Source organism: Phasianus colchicus, chromosome 2 (genome assembly GCF_987193195.1).
Source record: "Phasianus colchicus chromosome 2, bPhaCol1.hap1.1, whole genome shotgun sequence".
Taxonomy (NCBI): Eukaryota; Metazoa; Chordata; class Aves; order Galliformes; family Phasianidae; genus Phasianus; species Phasianus colchicus.
The window spans coordinates 13,797,717-13,817,593 of record NC_143437.1 but is presented as its reverse complement, the minus strand read 5'-3'; the positions used below and the strand labels follow the sequence as shown (position 1 = coordinate 13,817,593).

Below are 19,877 nucleotides of genomic sequence, written 5' to 3'. Positions count from 1 at the left end.
GTCAGTTCTAACTAAACAAAGAGAAATTTGGATGCTAGATACATTCCCACAATATATACATAAAGAAGTTTCTTTTCCATTTTCCATCCTTATCATCATGGGTGACACTTACTAGTGTTTCTCCTGCCTCCTAAGAAAGCAAAAGTCTTAAGTTGTTCTTGAGCCAAGTGCCTTTTTATTTGTATTCTTTTTTTTTTCTCCAGATAATAGTTCTGTTGTTTTCTTCAAGGTGCTAGAGAATAAAATTGCTCAGAGGCCAAGTCCCAGTTCATTTAAAAGAGCTTTTTTCAAGTTGTGATTCATTGTTCATGTTGAGTTGCACAGAGCAGCCTCTATGCTAACTTGCTCGTTGGCTTCATACTTTCCTTTAAAGTTTTATCTACCACTTTTTGACATGCTTTCAAGTTTCTGAAAGATATTCCAAATAGAGGTAGCAGGAACACTATAAGACACATCCATGTACAAATTGGCTGAAGGGAGAAGATTGTAGGAGAGTGAACACAGTGTGTAAGTAGGAGTGCTAATGTAAAAGCTGAAATCTGTGGAACAAATCAGGTGAGTATAGGAAATAAAAACAAAGCAGCCACAACTTTTGAGAGTTAGAAAATCAGAGAATTAAGGTTGTTTTCACCTTCTCCTGATTTTATTATTTGATGCTCTTACTTCAAGTAAAGAAGACCCTGGTTTTCTAAATAAGAGTTGTTGTTTTTTTGGTGCTTCTTCAGCCATAGATGTCATTACCGATGTCATGTACCTGGACTTGAGCAAGACCTTTGACATGGTCCCCCACCACATCCTTATCTCCAAATTGGAGGGATGTGGATTTGATGGGTAGACCACTGGATGGACAAGAAACTGGTTGAAAGGCCGCAGACAGAGGGTGGTCATCAATGGCTCTATGTCCAGGTGGAGGCCGGTAACGAGCGGCGTCCTACAGGGGTCTGTCTTGGGACCTGTGCTCTTTAACATCTTTATCAATGACATCGATGACGGAATCGAGTGCACCCTCAGCAAGTTTGCTGACGACGCCAAGCTGAGTGGTGTGGTCGACACGGTTGAAGGAAGGGATGCCATTCAGAGGGACCTCGAGAGGCTAGAAAGGTGGGCCCGGGTGAACCTGATGAGGTTCAACACATCAAAGTGCAGAGTTTTGCACTTGGGCCGGAGGAATCCCAGGCATCCCTACAGAATGGAAGGAGCGGTCCTTGAGAGCAGCCCTGTGGAGAAGGACCTGGGGGTCTTGATAGATGAAAAACTTAACATGAGCCAGCAGTGTGCCCTTGTGGCTCGGAACGCAAATGGTATCCTGGGCTCCATCAAAAGAGGGGTGGCCAGCAGGGACAGGGAGGTGATTGTTCCCCTCTACTCTGCTCTTGTGAGGCCCCATCTGGAGTACTGCATCCAAGTGTGGAGCCCCCAGTACAAAAAAGACAGGGAGCTGTTGGAGAGGGTCCAGAGGAGGGCCACAAAGATGATCAAGGGACTGAAGCACCTCCCCTATAAGGACAGGCTGAGGGAGCTGGGCTTGTTCAGCCTGGAGAAAAGAAGGTTGTGGGTGACCTCATTGCAGCATTTCAATTCCTAAAGGGAGCCTACAGAGGGGAGGGGAATCAACTCTTTGAAAGGGTAGATAACAGCAGGATGAGGCGAAATGGTTTTAAGTTGAGGGAGGGGCGATTTAGGTTGGATGTCAGGGGGAAGTTCTTTACTATGAGAGTGGTGAGATGCCAGAACTGGCTGCCCAGAGAGGTTGTGGATGCCCCATCCCTGGAGGTGTTCAAGGCCAGATTGAATGGGGCTCTGAACAGCCTGGTCTAGCATTAAATGAGGAGGTTGGTGGCCCTGCATGTGGCAGGGGGGGTTGGAGATTCATGATCCTTGAGGTCCCTTCCAACCCTGGCCATTCTGTGATTTTATGATACTGTGATAGACTTAGGATAACCCCCTTAAAAAAAAATCTAGAGTACCTTTCTCATCTTCCTATTTCCTTCTTCAATTAAAAGTCCAGAAGTGTTTTCTTAAAAAAGAAAAAAGGAAAAAAACTTGTGGACAAAAAAGATTTCATTCATTTCTTCGTGAAAAAACTCTCTGAGGAGCGCTAGGTCCCTATCATCTAGACGTAAGCTCCAAAACTCATTTGAAGTTATACTGTGTAGAAGATTCTTTGCTGTGATCCTCACTTCCCACTTGTGTCTGGAGTTAAGGAGTCTGATACATATACAAAGGACATCCAAGTGTTCATTAATCTTCCAAATCCTATAAGTATGACTCATGTTTTCCCTTTCCACAGATATATGTAGTTTCTGAGCTCTCTTTTTTTTTTTTTTTTTTTTTAATCCAGCTTTCAAACCATTTTGTTTAAATATAATCTGTACCTGTAAAAAAGGTTGACTTTTGTCCACTCCCATGTCAGGTTTTAGGATGACATATTCAGAGGAGACTTAAAAGTAAGCTCCTTTGAAATGACAAGCATCTATGTGTTGGGTAACTTCTGAAGAATACCTCTTCAATTCTACATCTGTGGTTTTCTCTAGGTTAGTGGTTTTCAATATCTTGCTTGCTGTGGTTCCATCACAATTTTCCATATTAAGTATCAATTTTAGTATTCTCACAGACTTCTTTTGTTTCAATTACTGTGTGTAGGCCCTCGAATTATTCCCAGAGATCATTCAGAGGTTTGGAAGCAACAAGTTGGAAAACAGTGATCAAGACCATAGGGAAATTAACTTTTATCCTAGATGAATGTAGGTGCAATTAAATTAGATGAAATTCTAAAATGCTGGATGCATTGCACTGATATCGTGGGACTTTGATTAATTAACAGTTGTTCAGCAGTTCTCAGTATTTGCTCCACTAATTTGAAATCAAATGGTACTGTAATTCAGTTTTAATTACAGCTCATGTCCTCCAGTGCAACTCTGTCACAATATACACATACAGTTTTAGCACCGGAGACCTTTTCATCTACAGAAGTCTTCTTGTCATAAGAAAATATGCAGCTGAAGTTTGGCCTAAAATTAGATCTGAATGTCCCAATGTACTACAGACACATTTACTGAAGCAGACGCAAATTACTCCCATGCGTTAAAAATGTAGGTCCCAGCATCACACAAGCTGAGGATGAAAAGAGGAGAAAAAAGATTACTTCAAAGATTATTCCTGCTTGAACTTAGTGACTAAAGAAACATCTTGCATATATCCTGTGCAAAAGGAGGTTTCCAATCAAGATTTTAATTAGTCTCTTAGGCCCAGAGAAGGAGCAGATGAAAGGAAAGGATTACAAATGGTCTGTAGGGCAGGAAAAATTAGTTACCTCATGGTTATTTTTCTTATCATGTTAGGTAAGCAACACTACCTTAAGTAGGACAAGAGCACAATGCAATTGCAATAGTCATTTTTTACTGTGATGGTAATAAATTGGAGGAAAGCAGGGATGTACATGGAATTTATTATATCTGAACTTTGAAGTGTATCACAGATCTGTGGCAAAATTGGATTTTAGATGATTTAATGGCCTTGAGTTCTAAGGTCATCTCAATCGTGGTCAAATTGTATATTTCAAATCTTGTAACGGTTGTTCAGCAAATCCCTTATATCCTTCTCACCAGGCTATATCTTCCTTTCCCTGAAATAAGACTCTGAGTTTGCATGATATGCATTAAAAAAAGAGATCTTCCCTTTCTCACACCCAGTGAAAGACTTGTTTTGGAAGCAGCCGTACCTACTTCTTAGTCTGCATGCTGATTTTGAATTTTGTAGCATGTTTGACCATGAACACAGTCAGTTTTATATTATTCTTATTTCCTATATTTTCAGATTAAATACTTAAGAATACTGCCATGCTTAAGTCTCTCTGTAGTTTTCTGCTTTAGTATCAGCATACCTGAGATGTTGGATTCCTGCCTTCATTTTCTTCTGTAATTTATGTGTTTATCAGCCATTTAGAAATAGTGATCACATTAAACATTTGCAATTGGCACTTGATTCTTTTCTTAATTTCTTTGGGCTTTGTGGAAGTTTTTTTTTTTTCAGATAAGTCACAAAATACTTACTTCCACCAGGTTTTCCACTACTTATACATTTATTTATTTCACTATTTTAATAAGTCATGATTGTTTTTTATGCAAAGTTTGTTTTGCATTTCCTGTACAAGGTAGGGAAGCTTTAACTAAAAGCAAACTTTTTTATTTTATTTGAAATTTTAATTGAAGCATCTAATTGTTTGAAGTGCTGTAGATCTTAAAGAAGGATGTCCAGAAAATGTTTAATTCATAAATTTGATTAATCTTTCTTTGAAATTGTCCACTCAGCATTATAAGGAGCTTAGACTAAACTTGCTTCAAATTGAAGTGACGTAGGTAAGTGCTAGAGGTGAGAAGGTATCTGCCCCTTAAGTTTTCTGTAATGCCATCCAAAAAAATGAGTGTTTTTTCCTTACCAACTTGCAAGCATTTATTTTGACTTGTTTTAAAACTGGATCTTGTTTTTACGTCTGTGAAGACAACACTGCATTAGGAACTTCTTACTAAAGATATTACCTCCCCAAACTGCACCATATCCTTTAGTGCATGTATCACTTAATAGCTCGTAGGTTTTGATTTAGTGGTACACTGACCCACCTGCACAAAATTAAGTATTACTTGTTTTGCTGGAGATACATTCAGACCTAAATACCATGATGAATTAGGCCTATATTAGTGCTACCAATGTTCTGCCTCAAAGTGCTTTTGTTTTTTTTTGTTTTTCCTGACAGCTGCAGAAAACTCCAGGTAGTGTTCCATCAGATGCTTCTGCCTCAAATTGTATCTGTTCTGATATGGAACACGTACTTAACTGTAATTAAATGCAGGTCTTGCTTTCAGGTAGTGGTAGTCACCCTGTTCTTTTATGAAATTACTTGCTCTGGTGCTTTTCAAGTGCCATTTTCTTTCACCATCACCAGAGTGTGCACGACAGTCTGTTCTGCATTATGCAGAGCTACTGCAGGCCCACATCTAAAATACTGGCATTAATCTCTCCATTTGTGAGCAATATTGAATCAGTTTTTTGATTCGAAGAGTAAGATTTAGCTTTTTGTAGAAGGCAACCCAAATGCTGTTAGTTACCATAGTAGCACTGGAAATGACTGTCTGACAATAGGTTTATTTTTTATAAGGCACATTTTATATACCATTTATGGAAAAGTGAGATAGCTTGTCAAAATATCCAAAGATTATTATTAAAGGATAATAAAATATACCTTTCTATTAGCTTCTTTTCTAAATCATTGAGTGCAGTATATTATTGCCTGAACAACTCTGGTGATTTAGACTTCTTCACATTGTCTCTTGGGAACTTTCCAAAACTTTAATCTCTTTATTCTTGTGAGTCTTGGGAGATAAACACAAGAAGAATACTTGTCAGATTCCCCGCTGACTTAATGAATATAAAAGAAAGATATGTAGTCTATCCTGAGATTCAGGTTGTATTAAATAGAGGATTTCTCTGTAAAAATGAATGTTTATAAAACAGTCTCTACAAAATCCAAGACTGTATTTAAGCCCTCAGAGAAATCCTGTTTACTATTTTTTTTTTTTTCCCATTTTTAATTTCAATATTCTTAATATATGTTTTTTCCTTATAACCAAGAATATGGCAGCATTTTTATAATGAATGTGTTAGAGAATGTTTTAAAATAATGTTAGTATAGTCAAGAGTATAAATACAGCCAATTTAATCAGGACACTTTAGGTAATAGTCTTAATGTTATGGGTTTCTTTGTTTTTATAATACACTGTGGTGTCCTCAGTGGTTTCATTATTCTTTGAAGCAATTTCACTTCTGTGACTTCATTTTCATGTTTTAGCTGCATTCGTCAGAATCTTTGTTATGACTGTCTCCACATCATCTTCAGCAGCAGTAACAGTTGATTTTGTAGCCTAAGAACCACTGGCAAATCTGTTCTTTTTCTACAGGTCAAAGAGATTGTGGCACAGCACACTAAAGAGTGGTCTGAGATGATCAATACACACAGTGCGGAAGAGCAAGAAATCCGTGATTTACACTTGAACCAACAGTGTGAACTACTGAAGAAACTGCTGATTAACGCTCATGAACAACAGACCCAGCAGCTAAAATTTTCACATGACAGGTGAGCAGGGCAGTGCTACCTGTTGAGGACGGATTGACTCATGCTTGTTGTTTAGAATGCTTTATTTCTTATAGTTCTTGTACTGCTGTCAAAGATGCTGTACTGTGTGTGTGGGAAAAGAAAAGTAAGTCATCAGGTAATAGACAGAGTAATGTGGGAGTGGGCTTCTTGGCTGGTTTAGGTTATGTGAACTTCATTGAAAGGCAGTGGATGTGATGAAGGGGTGGTAGTTTGCATCAGTTGTGAATGTGCTTGGACTTTGCCTAGGAACTTGAATTCAAGGCCTGGAAACTGAGAAATATCAAATACAGAATATCTTTTGAAGTTACTAGCAGTTCTGAATATGTATGTTTATAGTATTGGTTGTTACAAGAAAGATCCATGAAACAGAAGACTGTAAAAACAATAGTAATGGAGTAATGGTAATAGCAAGCTACATTAGACTAACAATATCCTGTCAGAGTCACTGGAAATGCAGAAGATACTGCATGATGCCACTGCTTGCTGCTTGTGTGATTGACTGTCCTGCTCATTTGAAATTAAAAGAAATTAAATACAAATAGTATCCAGTCTGTTAAAAATTGTAGTAAGTAGAGATGTCATTATATTCTGCTATGATCTATTATGTGAAGCAGATTAACAGCACGTGAATGCAGTATGTGTATGTGTGTACATATTCATATGCAATTGTCATCAGCATCTTTCACATCAAAAGAGTAGGGAAAAATGAATAAACAAATTACATTTTTCAAGTCCTGACTGAAAAAAGCAGCTTATTTTTGCATCAGAGAGAACACATGCTGAGGCATGCAAGCTTTCCATCCAACAGAGAATTGTCACAGCCAAGAGCTTTTAGTGAGCTCATCTTTATGTTAATCTCTGTGTTAACCCGTGTATTCTAGCTGTCCTTCAATACATACCCCACCCAAACTAAACTCCAAGAATTCTTACATTAAAATATAAATGCATTGTTCAAAAAACTCTTGTTGGAGGAAGGTGTAGATCTTGGTACTGGTGACTTTGAATCATACTGAACTGCATTGGCCAGAGAAATCTCTTTGGTTTGGAGTCCAGTTTGCTGTCTTATATGAAGCTTATTGCAGTGCTTGGAAGATATTCTACTAATGTTTTACCTGCTCATGGAATATGATTTCTTTTATTCGTCTTTTGGAAAATAAATTTTTCTTTGCCTTCCATACATTCTCTCATAACCTCTAAGGCCAACACTGTGGGAATCTATTAGATCTACACTAGGGCAAAGTTTAAAAAAGGGGGGGGAGGAAGGGGCTGTTTTTCTTCACGTCTTTGTGTTTAGAATTTTTGCATCCATGTGTTGTTAAAATAGCCCTATATAATTTCTTGTAAGTGGTTCATATACTCTGATCAGTGGATTTTGCTATTGTTAAAAACACGTAGACTGTGTTCAGTCTACATATTGTTTTATTTTCAGAGCTACTGACTGCCAGACCTCAAAATCTACATCCTGATAAATGTACTGTATTTTCTCAATTGTCCCAGGAGTAGCAACCTTTCAATTTCTTTTTGCTTTGTTCATTGCAATTAGTTCTTTTCTGCTTATTCAGGAGTTTGTATGTGCAGACTAGGGATTTTTGTATGTAAAACAAATGTGAGAGTGTATCTCAGTATATTAATATTTTAGAGGAATTTTTAACATGGCATTTGAAATGCAAATAGTGCTGCAAAGAAACTTTACACTTAGTCATTTATAAACTATTTCATGGAATATGTTGTGTGTATACATATGTGTTTATCTGTGTAGGTAGAAATAGTAGCCCAGAAGCAGCTCTGGTAACTATAGGAAAAGGAGAGTCTATCTGAGTGCAGCGGGAGATGGGTCATACTGTCAGTATGCTGTTTTCACTGCTTCCCTCTCTGTGAGCTGAAGTAATGAGCTAGCTATCATAAAAGAGGACACGAAGCTGGTAGGAAAGATCAGTGATATAAAACGATTTAGCTATCTGCTGCAGGGTAGTTCCCCATCGTATGCACAGAGAAAAGCAATTGCAGTTCATGCTTTCAGCTCATTTAAAAACAAAGCAGAAGACAGCAGTAACTACTACAAATCTGAAGCTTATTGAACTCCAGGGGTGCCATCCCCCCTACCTGCCCCACATGGGCTTTACTGAATTGAATGTAGTGAGTTGGCAGCATTTCAGAGATGGAGGACCTGAAGCTAATGTCTGCAGCATTATGAAATTGAGTAACATGAAGAGAAATGAAAATTATTTCTTTTTCTTTTCTTTTTTTTCTTTAATATAAGACAAGTTTTCTGTATAGTTATCCAAACAAGACTTGGTGACAAATTAGCACACTTCAGTGTAATCTAAATATATATATAAATTCCAAGATAAGCTTATATGTTTAAAGTCTTGTATCCTCTTAGAGTATGCTTGTACAAATTTCAGCATTTCAGTCAGTATTATGCTGTAGAAAATCAGCAGTTAAATCTTCAGTTGCTTGTGTGCTTTTTCAGAATCCTTTATTTCTTCACCATCCTGGCTTATCTGCATTTTGCAAGTAACTTTGACTAGGGTATCCCTGTCACCTCTGAGCAGGAGGAAGTTCTCTGCCATGACATAGTGCTACCAGCCAGGGCAGCACAGCTTGAACTTGGGACTTTGTGTGAAGCTCAGCATCAGGCAGTTTGGCAGTGAACTGATGCAAGAAATGAAACTTTGGCCACATCTTTGGGAAACACTATTTTAGAAACAAAGAATAGTCCTTACAAATGCTCCTTGGTGATTCTAAGAGGAAGAAAAGATTTTTCTTGTCTTCTATTAAAAATATTTTTTACTTATTGCAAGCAGTGGAAACCAAAAATACCATGAGTGCAACTGAGAGCTAAATCACAGCTGCTAGAACAGAGTAGTGACATGCAGACAGGCATTGGCTCTTCCAGCCATATCTGTGGCTGAAGTTTTATTTTGAAATCGTCAGTGTTGCACAGTAGTACTCTAATCCTCCTAACTTTTTTCACTCTGAAATTATATCTGATGCAAATAGATTAAATCAGTTTCGACACCCACGCTGAACATTTTTCATATTCCCATGCACAGAAATAAAAATAACTTCAGAACTGCTCTTAAGGTAGTTTACTTGAAAATTACTTCAAACTCAGCATAGAAAATAAAACTTATTTGGACAAAGGATTGCTAGAATGAAATGTGCTGTCAAGTGAACATTTTTAGATCTCTATCTTGTTTTTACTGTGATGCTACTGTTTTAAAATCTGCATTCAGGAAATTTTTCAGCTCATGACTTTTTGGATAAAAAGAGAGTGTTGCATTTCTTTAATAAAATTCAAAATATGGAAAATATAAATCATGGAACAAAATTTCCTCATGCTGTTTAATGACTTCTAGTGATTAAGGAAAGCATAAGAAATTCAGTGACAACATTTTGTTAAATTAAGCACTTTGTTCTTTGCCACACCCTTCCTGTGCATATTAAACACTTAATATTCTGGGTTAGTAAGTACAGTTGTTGTTTGGCACTCTAAGATCACATCCAGGAAAAGAGACTGAGGCACTGCCTTGGCTTGCAGCCTGTGACTTTTAGATGCTTTTGCACTACTGGGGACTTACAACTATTATTGACAGTTATCCACTGTCTAATTTCCATATATTATTCCTGTTTAAATAAGCACTTAATATCAAGAGCTACCAGAGCCAGAATATTGAGCAGGCAGAAAGCAAGAGTTAGCCTTCAGGGAAGGCCTTTCTGTAGTGTGGCTGTTTTACCCAGCCTGAAGAAGAGCTGAATTCCACTCGCTCACAGTTCATAAGCTGTTTCTGAAAGTCATCATCTCTGCTGTTAGTTCCAGCACTGAACAATGACTTTACTGACTCTACTGACACAACCTAGTTTCACAGAATAGGCTTCAAGGTTCACTGGGTCATCAGGAGAAAATAATCACAGAGCTGACCACAGTCTAAACATAGGACTCTTCTCAGTCTCAAAGTAGAAGTCTTGACAAGATGGCTGTCAGCTTGTACCACAACCAGCAAGTACTACTACTGTTGCAGTTGTATTCAGAGTGCAGGATAGGTACTAAACAAGTTTCATTTTCATAGCTGATAGTAGCTCTTACTCAGATATCTCCTGTGTATTAAAGAGAAAGGATGTTGTCTACCTCTTACTAACATTAGAAGTGTGAATGCTTGGAGCTCATCTTTACAACTATATTCTCTGGGACAAATGGAGATTTCTGAATGCTTGCTCAAATTGTATGAAGTCTGCCCAAAAGAAAGTGATTTTTGTATAGTCTGGTCTTTCCTCATCCCTAATGCTTCAAGAACAAAATAAACTACAATGTAAAGTAACGACAGGAAACCAATTTCATCAGTGATTGTACTTTGGGTATTAATGGTTTTCTTTGGTTTTGCCTAGGGAAAGCAAGGAGATGCGTGCAAACCAGGCTAAAATATCTATGGAGAACAGCAAAGCCATAAGCCAAGATAAATCTATCAAAAACAAAGCAGAAAGAGAGAGGTAAGCATCAGAGCTTCTTTCTTGAAAAAGGAAGAACACTGTCCAAATCTGAAAGGTGAACTCACAGATGAATTCCATTAAAAGCACACTTTTATGTAGGGAAACAACATTTGATGAGTGTTCTAAATATGTATTTTAGATGACTATTTTAAGAAAGATGTTACTTTTCTCATGTCTATTATTTTAATAATTGTTAAGTCCTGGTTGGGAAAATAGAGAGGTTCTTAACTTTGTACATATCAGCAGTGAGTGACTGGTGTAGGTTTAAGGATTGTCATGACTGTGCATATAAGTGCAGTGTACTTCTTTGCTGTTGCTTTTTTAATGAAATTAGGACTATTCTGAAAAGGGAGTATGAGGTTTGGTGCTAGGTGGACTTAGAATAACTGGAGTGGCAGTATTACAGGAGGTGGTACCAGTGAAAGGTTTTCTCCCTTTTGTACTGACAAATGGAAGAGGAGTTGAACACAAAGCAGGAGTGAAAGGGAGCTAAAAGTGATGATAATAAATGGAGAGGGTGATGAAAAGTAGGAGTGAATAAGCTGGAGATGTACTGTACAACAGCACATGTTCATACTCTGCTCCTGAACTGAACATTCTCTTTCTTATTATGTGCCAGTATTGGGAATGCAATCAGCATCCAGGCTCAGCAAACCAAGAGCACTGTTGCATTTGTAAAAATGGGTTATGCACAGCACATTTGGGGAAGATGATCTTAATTGACTTGACAGACTAGAGAAAGAGTTGCCAGTGCTAGCTACTGAGACTTTTTGGAGAATTGATTTGCTATGTAGCTACTTTAGTTTCCAAGTAGATAGAAGCAGAATCTACGTGATGATGTCTTGTAAGATTTCAAGGTTTCCTCTTCACTTTAGGCTTGCCATCTGACTTATTCTTTTCTCTTTACGTTCCCTCCTTGTTACTAGACTGTGATGGTCAAAAGGCTTTAACTTATTCCTGCTAAATTAAGCCCTTTGAGTGTTACAAACTCCTGGCTTATCAGGCATATTAATTGTCAGAGGCCTTGGTAACTGTATGCTTAGTTTATGTATGACCTCCAGTAAAAACTCCTAGTCAAATCTATTCTCATATTTGAATGCAGTTCTGGTTTTTAGGTTTGCAGTTAGTCTGATTTGTTATGATATTCTGATACATTTAATAACAGAAATCCTAAGAAGAGACACTTACATCTTAGTCTCTTATGTAAATAGTAATTGTATATTCGTATTTTTTGTACAAGTAATATATTTAAGAACCTTGAAGCACTGCTAAACTAACATTACATATCATCATCAGATGTTTTTTTTTCCCTTTACCACTGTTAAAGATACAGCACTTTGCTCTAAATTAATTTGGATATATAGAGTGTGCAATAAAAGATATGCAAATGAATTAACAGTTTTTTAATTTCCATCCACTATTCTTCAGTAAGGGAAAAAGTCAAATTAATTTGCATCCATCTTCATCTCTTTTTTCAAGCCTTCAATCACACTGGTAAGGTAATTGGATACAGTTAGTTGTAAAAGACAGGACAGTGTTTGACTTACCACTAACCCCACGTAATCTGAAACTAAAATATACTTTATGATTCTCTCTGTTGATGCCTTTGAGTTTCTTTTTCCAGTAAGTCTTCATGGACAATGTTTGTATCTTTTCAGGCGAGTCAGAGAATTGAACAGCAGCAACACGAAAAAATTCCTGGAAGAGAGAAAAAGGGTAAATGTAACCTTGACAAAGTCAAAGAACACTATTTCTGGATGTTCATTTTCACTTCTGTGCTGAGAATACAGCTCTAGTAAACAACCAAATGTTTGTCCTTGCTTAGTTCCACACACTTGTAGTGTAAAGATCGAACTTCTACATGAGAGGGAACTTTTAAATCTGTAAAGTTAATGTTCATTGTTGTCTCTGCTACTTCAACATAGTGTATATCATGTAAAATATGTATAAACAGCTATATTTTTATATTAATTGGTCTTTTTAAGACTGTGTGATGTAAGGGCCACCTATGATTTTTTGGTACCATCCAGAGGAGGCAAGATTGTATATAAGTTCAATTAAGTTTTTCTTTCCTGTATTAATATTGTGTTATATTTTTCTCCCAATATTTTTTTCTTCTTTATAGCTTGCAATGAAACAGTCAAAGGAAATGGATCAGTTGAAAAAAGTTCAGCTTGAGCATTTAGAAGTCTTGGAAAAGCAGAATGAGCAGGTATTTTATTTAAAATGCTTAAAACAAAAGCAGGCTAGTAAAAATGGTGACCAGAATGAGGCTGAATAAAATACTCCTAAGTGTAAGTCATTACCAAACTGAGAAAGATGACCTTGTCATGATCACTCACCTATTTGGGGAGTTAAAATGAAGAGGTGAAGTGGCTTAAATAATAATACAGAACCCAGTTTGTTTCAGATAAGCATGTGAAAGCCAGACTCAGCTGGTCAGCAACGTTGGTGCTCATTGGCTGTATCAATAATAAAAGAAGTCCACCATACATACTTTAATGACTTCCCCAAACATTCCTCAAGTTTCTGTCATTTTTGAACCTACACTTCTAGTGCTGCTTGGAAATTAGACGTAATGCTCAGAGCATCTCTGAATTCCAAGAGACGTTTTAGTTTGGGCTGAACTGTAGAGAAGTGTAGTAGCATGGGGAGTCTTATCTGCACTAGTGCACCCCATCCTAATTAAAATACCTTATTATTTTCTTCTTGTTTATAAGCTTTTTTTTAAAAAGGCAAAAATTGAAGAAGCTACTTGGCAAGGAAAGGAAAATTCTAATCTTATTTCTGGTAGGAGCAACACTGTTCTGAGCAGCTCCCTTGCTGAAAGATTGAGCCAGCAGAGCTGTGATAATCACACAGACCTGCAGTAATGCACTTACACAAGTGTAATCTGGAAGGGGAATATATCCAGCAGTTCAGTGAGATGAGAGAGAAAGGGTGTGTTTCATACCCTTTACTTTCAAGGGTTAGGCACTTATTCCTTTATTATTAATTTTTTTAGAACTTGAACTTTCTGGCAGACACACAATGAATTAAAGTAATCTTGCAGAGGGAAAGGGAAGAGGGCAAATCAAATATTTCTGCTATCACAAGAGAGTCTTACAGCCCATAAGCTGCAACCAGGTTAACTTGTGAGGTGGTGACAGTAAGGTCACAAGTAGCAGCAAGTAAGCTTGCTCCATCTCCCTTCTGGGCAAGAAAAGCTTTTTAGTCTGTTTCCTAAGAAGGTTTCTACCGATGCCATCTGTGACATCCAATGCTGTTGGATTTGCCCGCCAGTCTGCTCCTGAGCTTAAACTGTACAAAAGTGAAAGGTGGGATAAGGAGACACCTGAGAGGCAATTGGATTACAGTGGATCTGTGACATTACAGTAGAGAGCATCACAGACAACTCCCTGCAAACTGTGCTAGTTGATAAAAAATGATGGGCTTGATACAAAGACAGATGTTGTCAGTAGTGTCTTTCACTGTTGGCTTCAGAGGGCTTTAGGTCCCGTATTTGAACACATAAGGACAAAAGGGAATGATTACAGCTGTGCTTTTAGCCACAACGCAATGGAAACATGTATAAGGAAGATAGGCTGCTGGGAAATAACTGAATTGTTAAAGTAGTCACCTCTGCTAGCTTTTAGATTCTTCCCTTACCTGGGGTTACAGCCTCCACTGCTGTGCAGATAGTAACAGCCTACATGATCCTGCTTGTATTCCATTTTAGTGCAGAGATGAGGTCAGCTTACATCAGCAGTGATTAAATGGAGGAAAAATTGTTCATGTTCTGGTTTTCGCTTTTGTGGGGGGTGTCCACCATGGGAAGTGTTCCTTAACTGCTTTTTAATCCACTCTGATTTGATCCATCATATACCTCCATACCTGCTCTTCTGACTGCTTCCTTTCAGCCCCTACAGTACACCATTGCAAACCCCAGCAAGGTCTTGCTTTGTTGCTGTATGTATTTATGTGGGAAAGCTAGTTGGATAGAGGTAAAGGTGGTATTTGTTCAATGCATATTTCAAAGTGTTGGGGTTTTTTTCCTGATCATACAAGCAAAGACATTTTTCAAACAAATATACAATGCAGGTAAGTAGAATTATGGGTGGAAACAGCCTTCAGTACAAACTGTTACGGATTTAAATTTTTGTTTTATGTATGTTTTTCTTGCATTAATTTTTTAGTCTCACTTCAGTTTTCATTCATTTAATTTGCTTCTTGTTGTATTACTCGATTTTGACATTATTATTTTTGTACAAACAGCTTTTGAAATCCTGTCATGCAGTGTCTCAAACACAAGGTAGGATGGATGTATAATAAGCAAACTATTATTTCAGTATGCTTTCCTTCTAAATTCAGTCATTATCGTTGGAGCCTTCCTTGTAAATGCAACCACTGGGAAGTACCTTTGACATAGTGAACACAATGTTAATCTTGTTTGCACACAGGTATTTGAGCCTGAAACAATACTAACAGTATTTTGTGCTTTAGCCCCTCCAATTCAGATCCATACAAATAGCAATGTAGATAAGAAATATTTAGAAATTAACTTGTATTGTGCATTAGTATTGTTACTGAAAGATATGTTCAGATTTTATAAATTGTATGCAGAAGTGTCTATTGATCTAAGTTAAACTATTGTAGTGTTAACATACATTTGATTAACTGCTAATATTGATAGACAATACTCACATATGTTAGTATACTAATAAAATAAGAAATTGCACACTAAAGATAGCAAAGGATAGAGTAGATCAGTAAGAGTAGCTTGTTAGTGTCTGAAGAAGAGACTTCCAGCGCTTTAAAATTCACTTTAAAATCCAGTGCATTACAAATACAGCAATTATTCTGTGTGGCTATGCTGCTGTAGTGTTCTAAATAATGACTACTCACAAGAAATTTCGATTAACCCTTGTCATACCAAGGGAGAGTATGTATTAAGCTTGAACATCCAGTTTTACAGTATTGCCTGACCTGAATTATTCAGTTAATAACACAGTTGTATATTTTGTCGCTGAGTGTGACAGTACCCACTTTTGCAACTTCGTTTTCAGACATCTAATGAAGAGAAAAGCATTCATCAGGCTAGGAGAATATATTTTTATTTTAATAAATGTGATTCTTAGCCTGTCTCAGATCTCACTAGAGAGGAAGAACCTTTTAAGCAATTAATTTCATGTATTCATGGAGCTTTAACAGTGCCTCCCAAAAACTCACTGTATTGTGTTTGTGTGTGCGCCTCAGAATGCACCATCAGAACTGGCCTCAAACTAGCAAAAATGGGTATCATGATTCTATGCTAATGTGTTCTTTGAAACCGAGTTATCTCTAAAATAATTCTGTACACCGTACATTGGCATGCGGAATATTTATAGGACACAGTGTGCTGACAGTTAAGTCACAAGCTTAAAACGTAAAATGTGTGAGTCACTAAGGAAAAAACAGACTTTTGTTTTAGCTGGAATTGCACTTCATACACAGGCAAAAACAGCTAACATTTCAGAAGAGGTTGTACGTATTGGTTTATTTATTATGTTTTCACATCTCCATGTTAAAATTATTTCTTCATTACTTTCAAGCTTTTAACTCATTTAAATGGAGAGCATTGATTAATTTTTAATCATATTTATGACAGTTTCTTTGCTATTATCATAATTACTTTTTTTTTTCCCCAAGATGATGATGATGATTATGAAAGTACAAGGCTAGATTGTTCAAGAAAGCACATCTGCACAAACGCACATTTACCTTGCCAGATGAATGGCTATGCTTCTCATTACTTCAGATCTGCATCTGCTCATTTTCACATATGCAAATGTCTTTATTCATCCAGAGTAGGTGACTACTTGAGCAGGAACTTGTATATCAAATTTCCCTGTCAAAGCAACATTTACAAGCTTTTCTGTGATAGTTGACTTAAATCAAATCCAGTAACCTGCCTAAAAGATACAAAGCAAAGAAAAAACAAAGAAAATATTTGTTTTGTTTTCCTCCTCTGAAACCTGCCCTAACCCTCAGAAACTTGGTTGTGAATATAACTCGCCCTTTGGGTCAAATTATTCAGAGTCCTTTGAGTTATGCACTTAAATATGTTCCCAAATTGAGAGCTGTCACTGAAAATGAAGAGATGGGAACTCCCTGGATCTTTCAAGCCATGGAGTTTCAAACTAAAGCACTATATGCAATCTACAAGGAGCTGCAGGAGGGATGAGCGTGTATGAGTGTGTGTGTATCAGAGAGAGAAAGAAAATTTTATAAGCTCCTTCTAAGCAGAGGATTCCCAGGCCAGATACCATTTGTACACAGTGCTTTAACTCTGCTTGCAAAGCCTGAGGCATGCAGAGTTTGTTGCTGGATTCATTGCTGGATTCCTCAGAGTGCAACTGGGTGCAATTTCATATGGATTCAATGTATGTAATCCCATGGAGGGCATGTAGCAGTAGTCTGATCTTGAGTTGGAAAAGTCCTTGTCTGTAATAATAAAAAGTAAGCTCTCAAGGCCAGAAAAAGATTATTTAAAAAAAAAAAAAAAAAAAAAAAAAAAGCAAAAACAAACAAACAAAAAAAAAGCAAAAAAAAACATTGTCTTGCATACTGCAAGGAGGATGTTACACTGATTTATTTTGATCATTTGTTGTCTTTACGGAAATAATTTAGTCCCAGATCATGGATTAAGTCTGGATATTTCAGGAAGTAAGCGCACTGCAGTACTCACACAGCAGCGTTTGTGCAGACATTCCCAAATACGTTTCTGATCAGGAGAAACAGTTCAATCAGCATGTGCCTAGTAACACCCTCATCCCCTCCCCCCCCAGAATTGATGCTTTTGCATTTTACTGTGTATTTCTTCAGAAAGTCAACCCATGCATTTTGGAATAAAATCAAAAATATTTTCCGTTAATTAGCAGACATCTGATTTGGAAAACATAATGGCTTGGTGGGAGGGGGGAGACACATAATGTTATTACTCATATATTTAGTGTGTTTAGCCTGTATTTCACGTAGATGCTATCATATTAAAAAAAAAAAAAACAACCAGACTTCAATCTGAACACAAGGTCTAATGCAGTGATTCCTGCGGTTATTTTGGAATGCAGGCAAAGGAGATGCAGCAGATGGTGAAGCTGGAAGCAGAGATGGATCGCAGGCCAGCAACAGTGGTCTAAAGCCTCAACATGCAAATTGAAGTTGGAGAACATAGCATCCTTAAAATGAGAGCAAAATTGAAAATGTTATTGCTGAGGTAGAAAAGTCAGCTTTTATTTTATTTTATTTTTTAATATAGAAAGTATAGCTATGGACCACAGAGTTTTAAGTTTGCGTTGTTTTGTTTTAACACTGGGCACTGAATTTCCATTGTTGGATTTCCATGATTAGAGTTTCCTTTGTTCAGAAAAACACTAATCAGAAGATGAAGAGTTTGTAAACCCCATCCTATATTCCTTTTGGTATTTCAGCAGGCAAATTGTCTGCATCAGAATTACACAATCGGAGCCTTGAAACACAATAGATATTTTTAACATCATCTCATATGGCAACAAAATTATAGTCAAGTTGTTATTTACCATTTGTGTTCCCATGTGTGCTATATCATGTAGAAACCCCATGCTGCCACATCCCAACAAGTGACTTGTCAGATGTCATCAAGCCCATTCAGCTGGATCTTTTTTCTAGGTCACTTTAATAACATTGGTCCCAATCACTCTAATGAGTAGAGTTTGGGCAATTCTTAGTTATATTTCAAAGTATTTTTCAGGCAGCAGGCAGTAAGCAATTGAAAATTGTGTATCTATAAAGTATGGTATGTACTAAGCCATCCATCAAATTTACCAACTGTAACAGTAACTTCACAGGATATTTCTGCTATCCTGTAATGTCATTCACAAGTGCCATATCAACCCTGTCATGTCTGAAAGAAGATATATCTTGTGTAAGTTACTGCAATGGTTAGCATGAAGGAAATACAGTGTATTTGTGCCAAAATTGCTCAGTGCTCTAAGGGATTGTTTTTAGGCACTTTAAGAAAAGTTTACATCGTATGTTGCTTGTACAGAAATTGCGTTTTGATCCTGTTGCTGCAGATCCCAGTTATTACAGTTCATTGTAACTTAAAGATTGTTTTAATGGCTTTTGCAAAAAAGTTTGTAACTGTGAAAATGTAAAAAGTATTTATACACTTCAGAATCATGACATTGTAGAAAAAAAAACACATACATGTTGCCACGTGATAAAACTAGTAAACAGAAATGCTAAGAGTACGTTTGCATGTGATACAAACGCTAATAAGACTGTAATGCCTACTCTGTGACCACAGTCATTCTACTAGCTGGTAAATACTGAATAAATGTATGGCACAGAATCTTGTTTGATTAATTACAAAGACTTTTAGCATAAAAAGGTCTCTCTATGTATGTGTGTATATTAATTACATGGGCATTCTTGATACTTCTAGTAAAAGAAGAGTACATAACTAATTTAATTTTACACAAAAGTATTTATGCAGATTTTCAGAATTTCATATCAGGAATAATCTTTTTATGTCCATTAAATACAAAAACAATTTGCTAATGTGTTAATTTGCGTGTTTCCAAAGCTTGCTGTAGTTATTGCAAAACAATGCATGTAAGCATTCTGCTTGGAACTTGTCCATGCTGCCAATTTGAAGATGACTGCATGGAAAAACGGTAGTTTAGAACAAATCAGATTCCTGATTTCAATGTACTAAGCACCACCTACTTTGTTGTATATGCCTGTACAAATGAATTCTACATATTCCTATAAACAAAATAAATGAAAAGAGATAATTACGTTATTGTCAGTCCTGAGATGAAACTTTAAACTTCTCTAATAAAATCTTAAAATTCAAAACCTCTAGTTGTGACCAATAATGGATTGCAGGAATGGTGTTGTTATTTCCTATGACTTTTTAATACAATGTATTTCCTGTAATGTGCATAGTGTAAATATATTTATATCATAGCTTATTTATTGAAATGAGTCTTTTTTTCTTTTAAGTGATAGAAGAGCTGTGCAGCGTTGGTCTTTGCAGCACCACAGAACAGCTTGAGTACAGTGTAGCAGCACTACCCCGAGATTACAGCTGAGAGAGAGGTCAGTGAAGTATTTAGGTGTTTAAGGTAGGATGTAACCAAAGCTGTGATGCTCATTTAAAATTCCCATTTTGATGCGCATAACCGATGGATGCAGCTCTTTATGATCCATGGTGTTTTAGTTGTGTGTGGGC

At 36.9% G+C, this 19,877-nt stretch overlaps 1 protein-coding gene across 13 annotated transcripts in view; it reads left to right on the top strand.

The window, feature by feature from the left end:
- PLCB4 (phospholipase C beta 4) overlaps positions 1-19,736 on the top strand; it is a 201,971-nt gene extending 182,235 nt beyond the window's left edge. For 12 of the 13 annotated variants that reach the window (XM_090134834.1, XM_090134833.1, XM_090134829.1 and 9 more), the window contains 7 exons: positions 5,955-6,130; positions 10,541-10,642; positions 12,301-12,358; positions 12,768-12,854; positions 14,897-14,933; positions 17,731-17,876; positions 19,649-19,736. In XM_090134834.1, the coding sequence (XP_089990960.1) occupies positions 5,955-6,130; positions 10,541-10,642; positions 12,301-12,358; positions 12,768-12,854; positions 14,897-14,933; positions 17,731-17,819 (549 nt within the window). In that variant the 3' untranslated portion in view covers positions 17,820-17,876; positions 19,649-19,736. Of the gene's footprint in view, positions 1-4,310; positions 4,359-5,954; positions 6,131-10,540; positions 10,643-12,300; positions 12,359-12,767; positions 12,855-14,896; positions 14,934-17,730; positions 17,877-19,648 lie in introns of those variants that run through there. The other variant, XM_090134836.1, reaches the window with a different exon arrangement.
- The last annotated feature ends 141 nt before the right edge of the window (positions 19,737-19,877 follow it).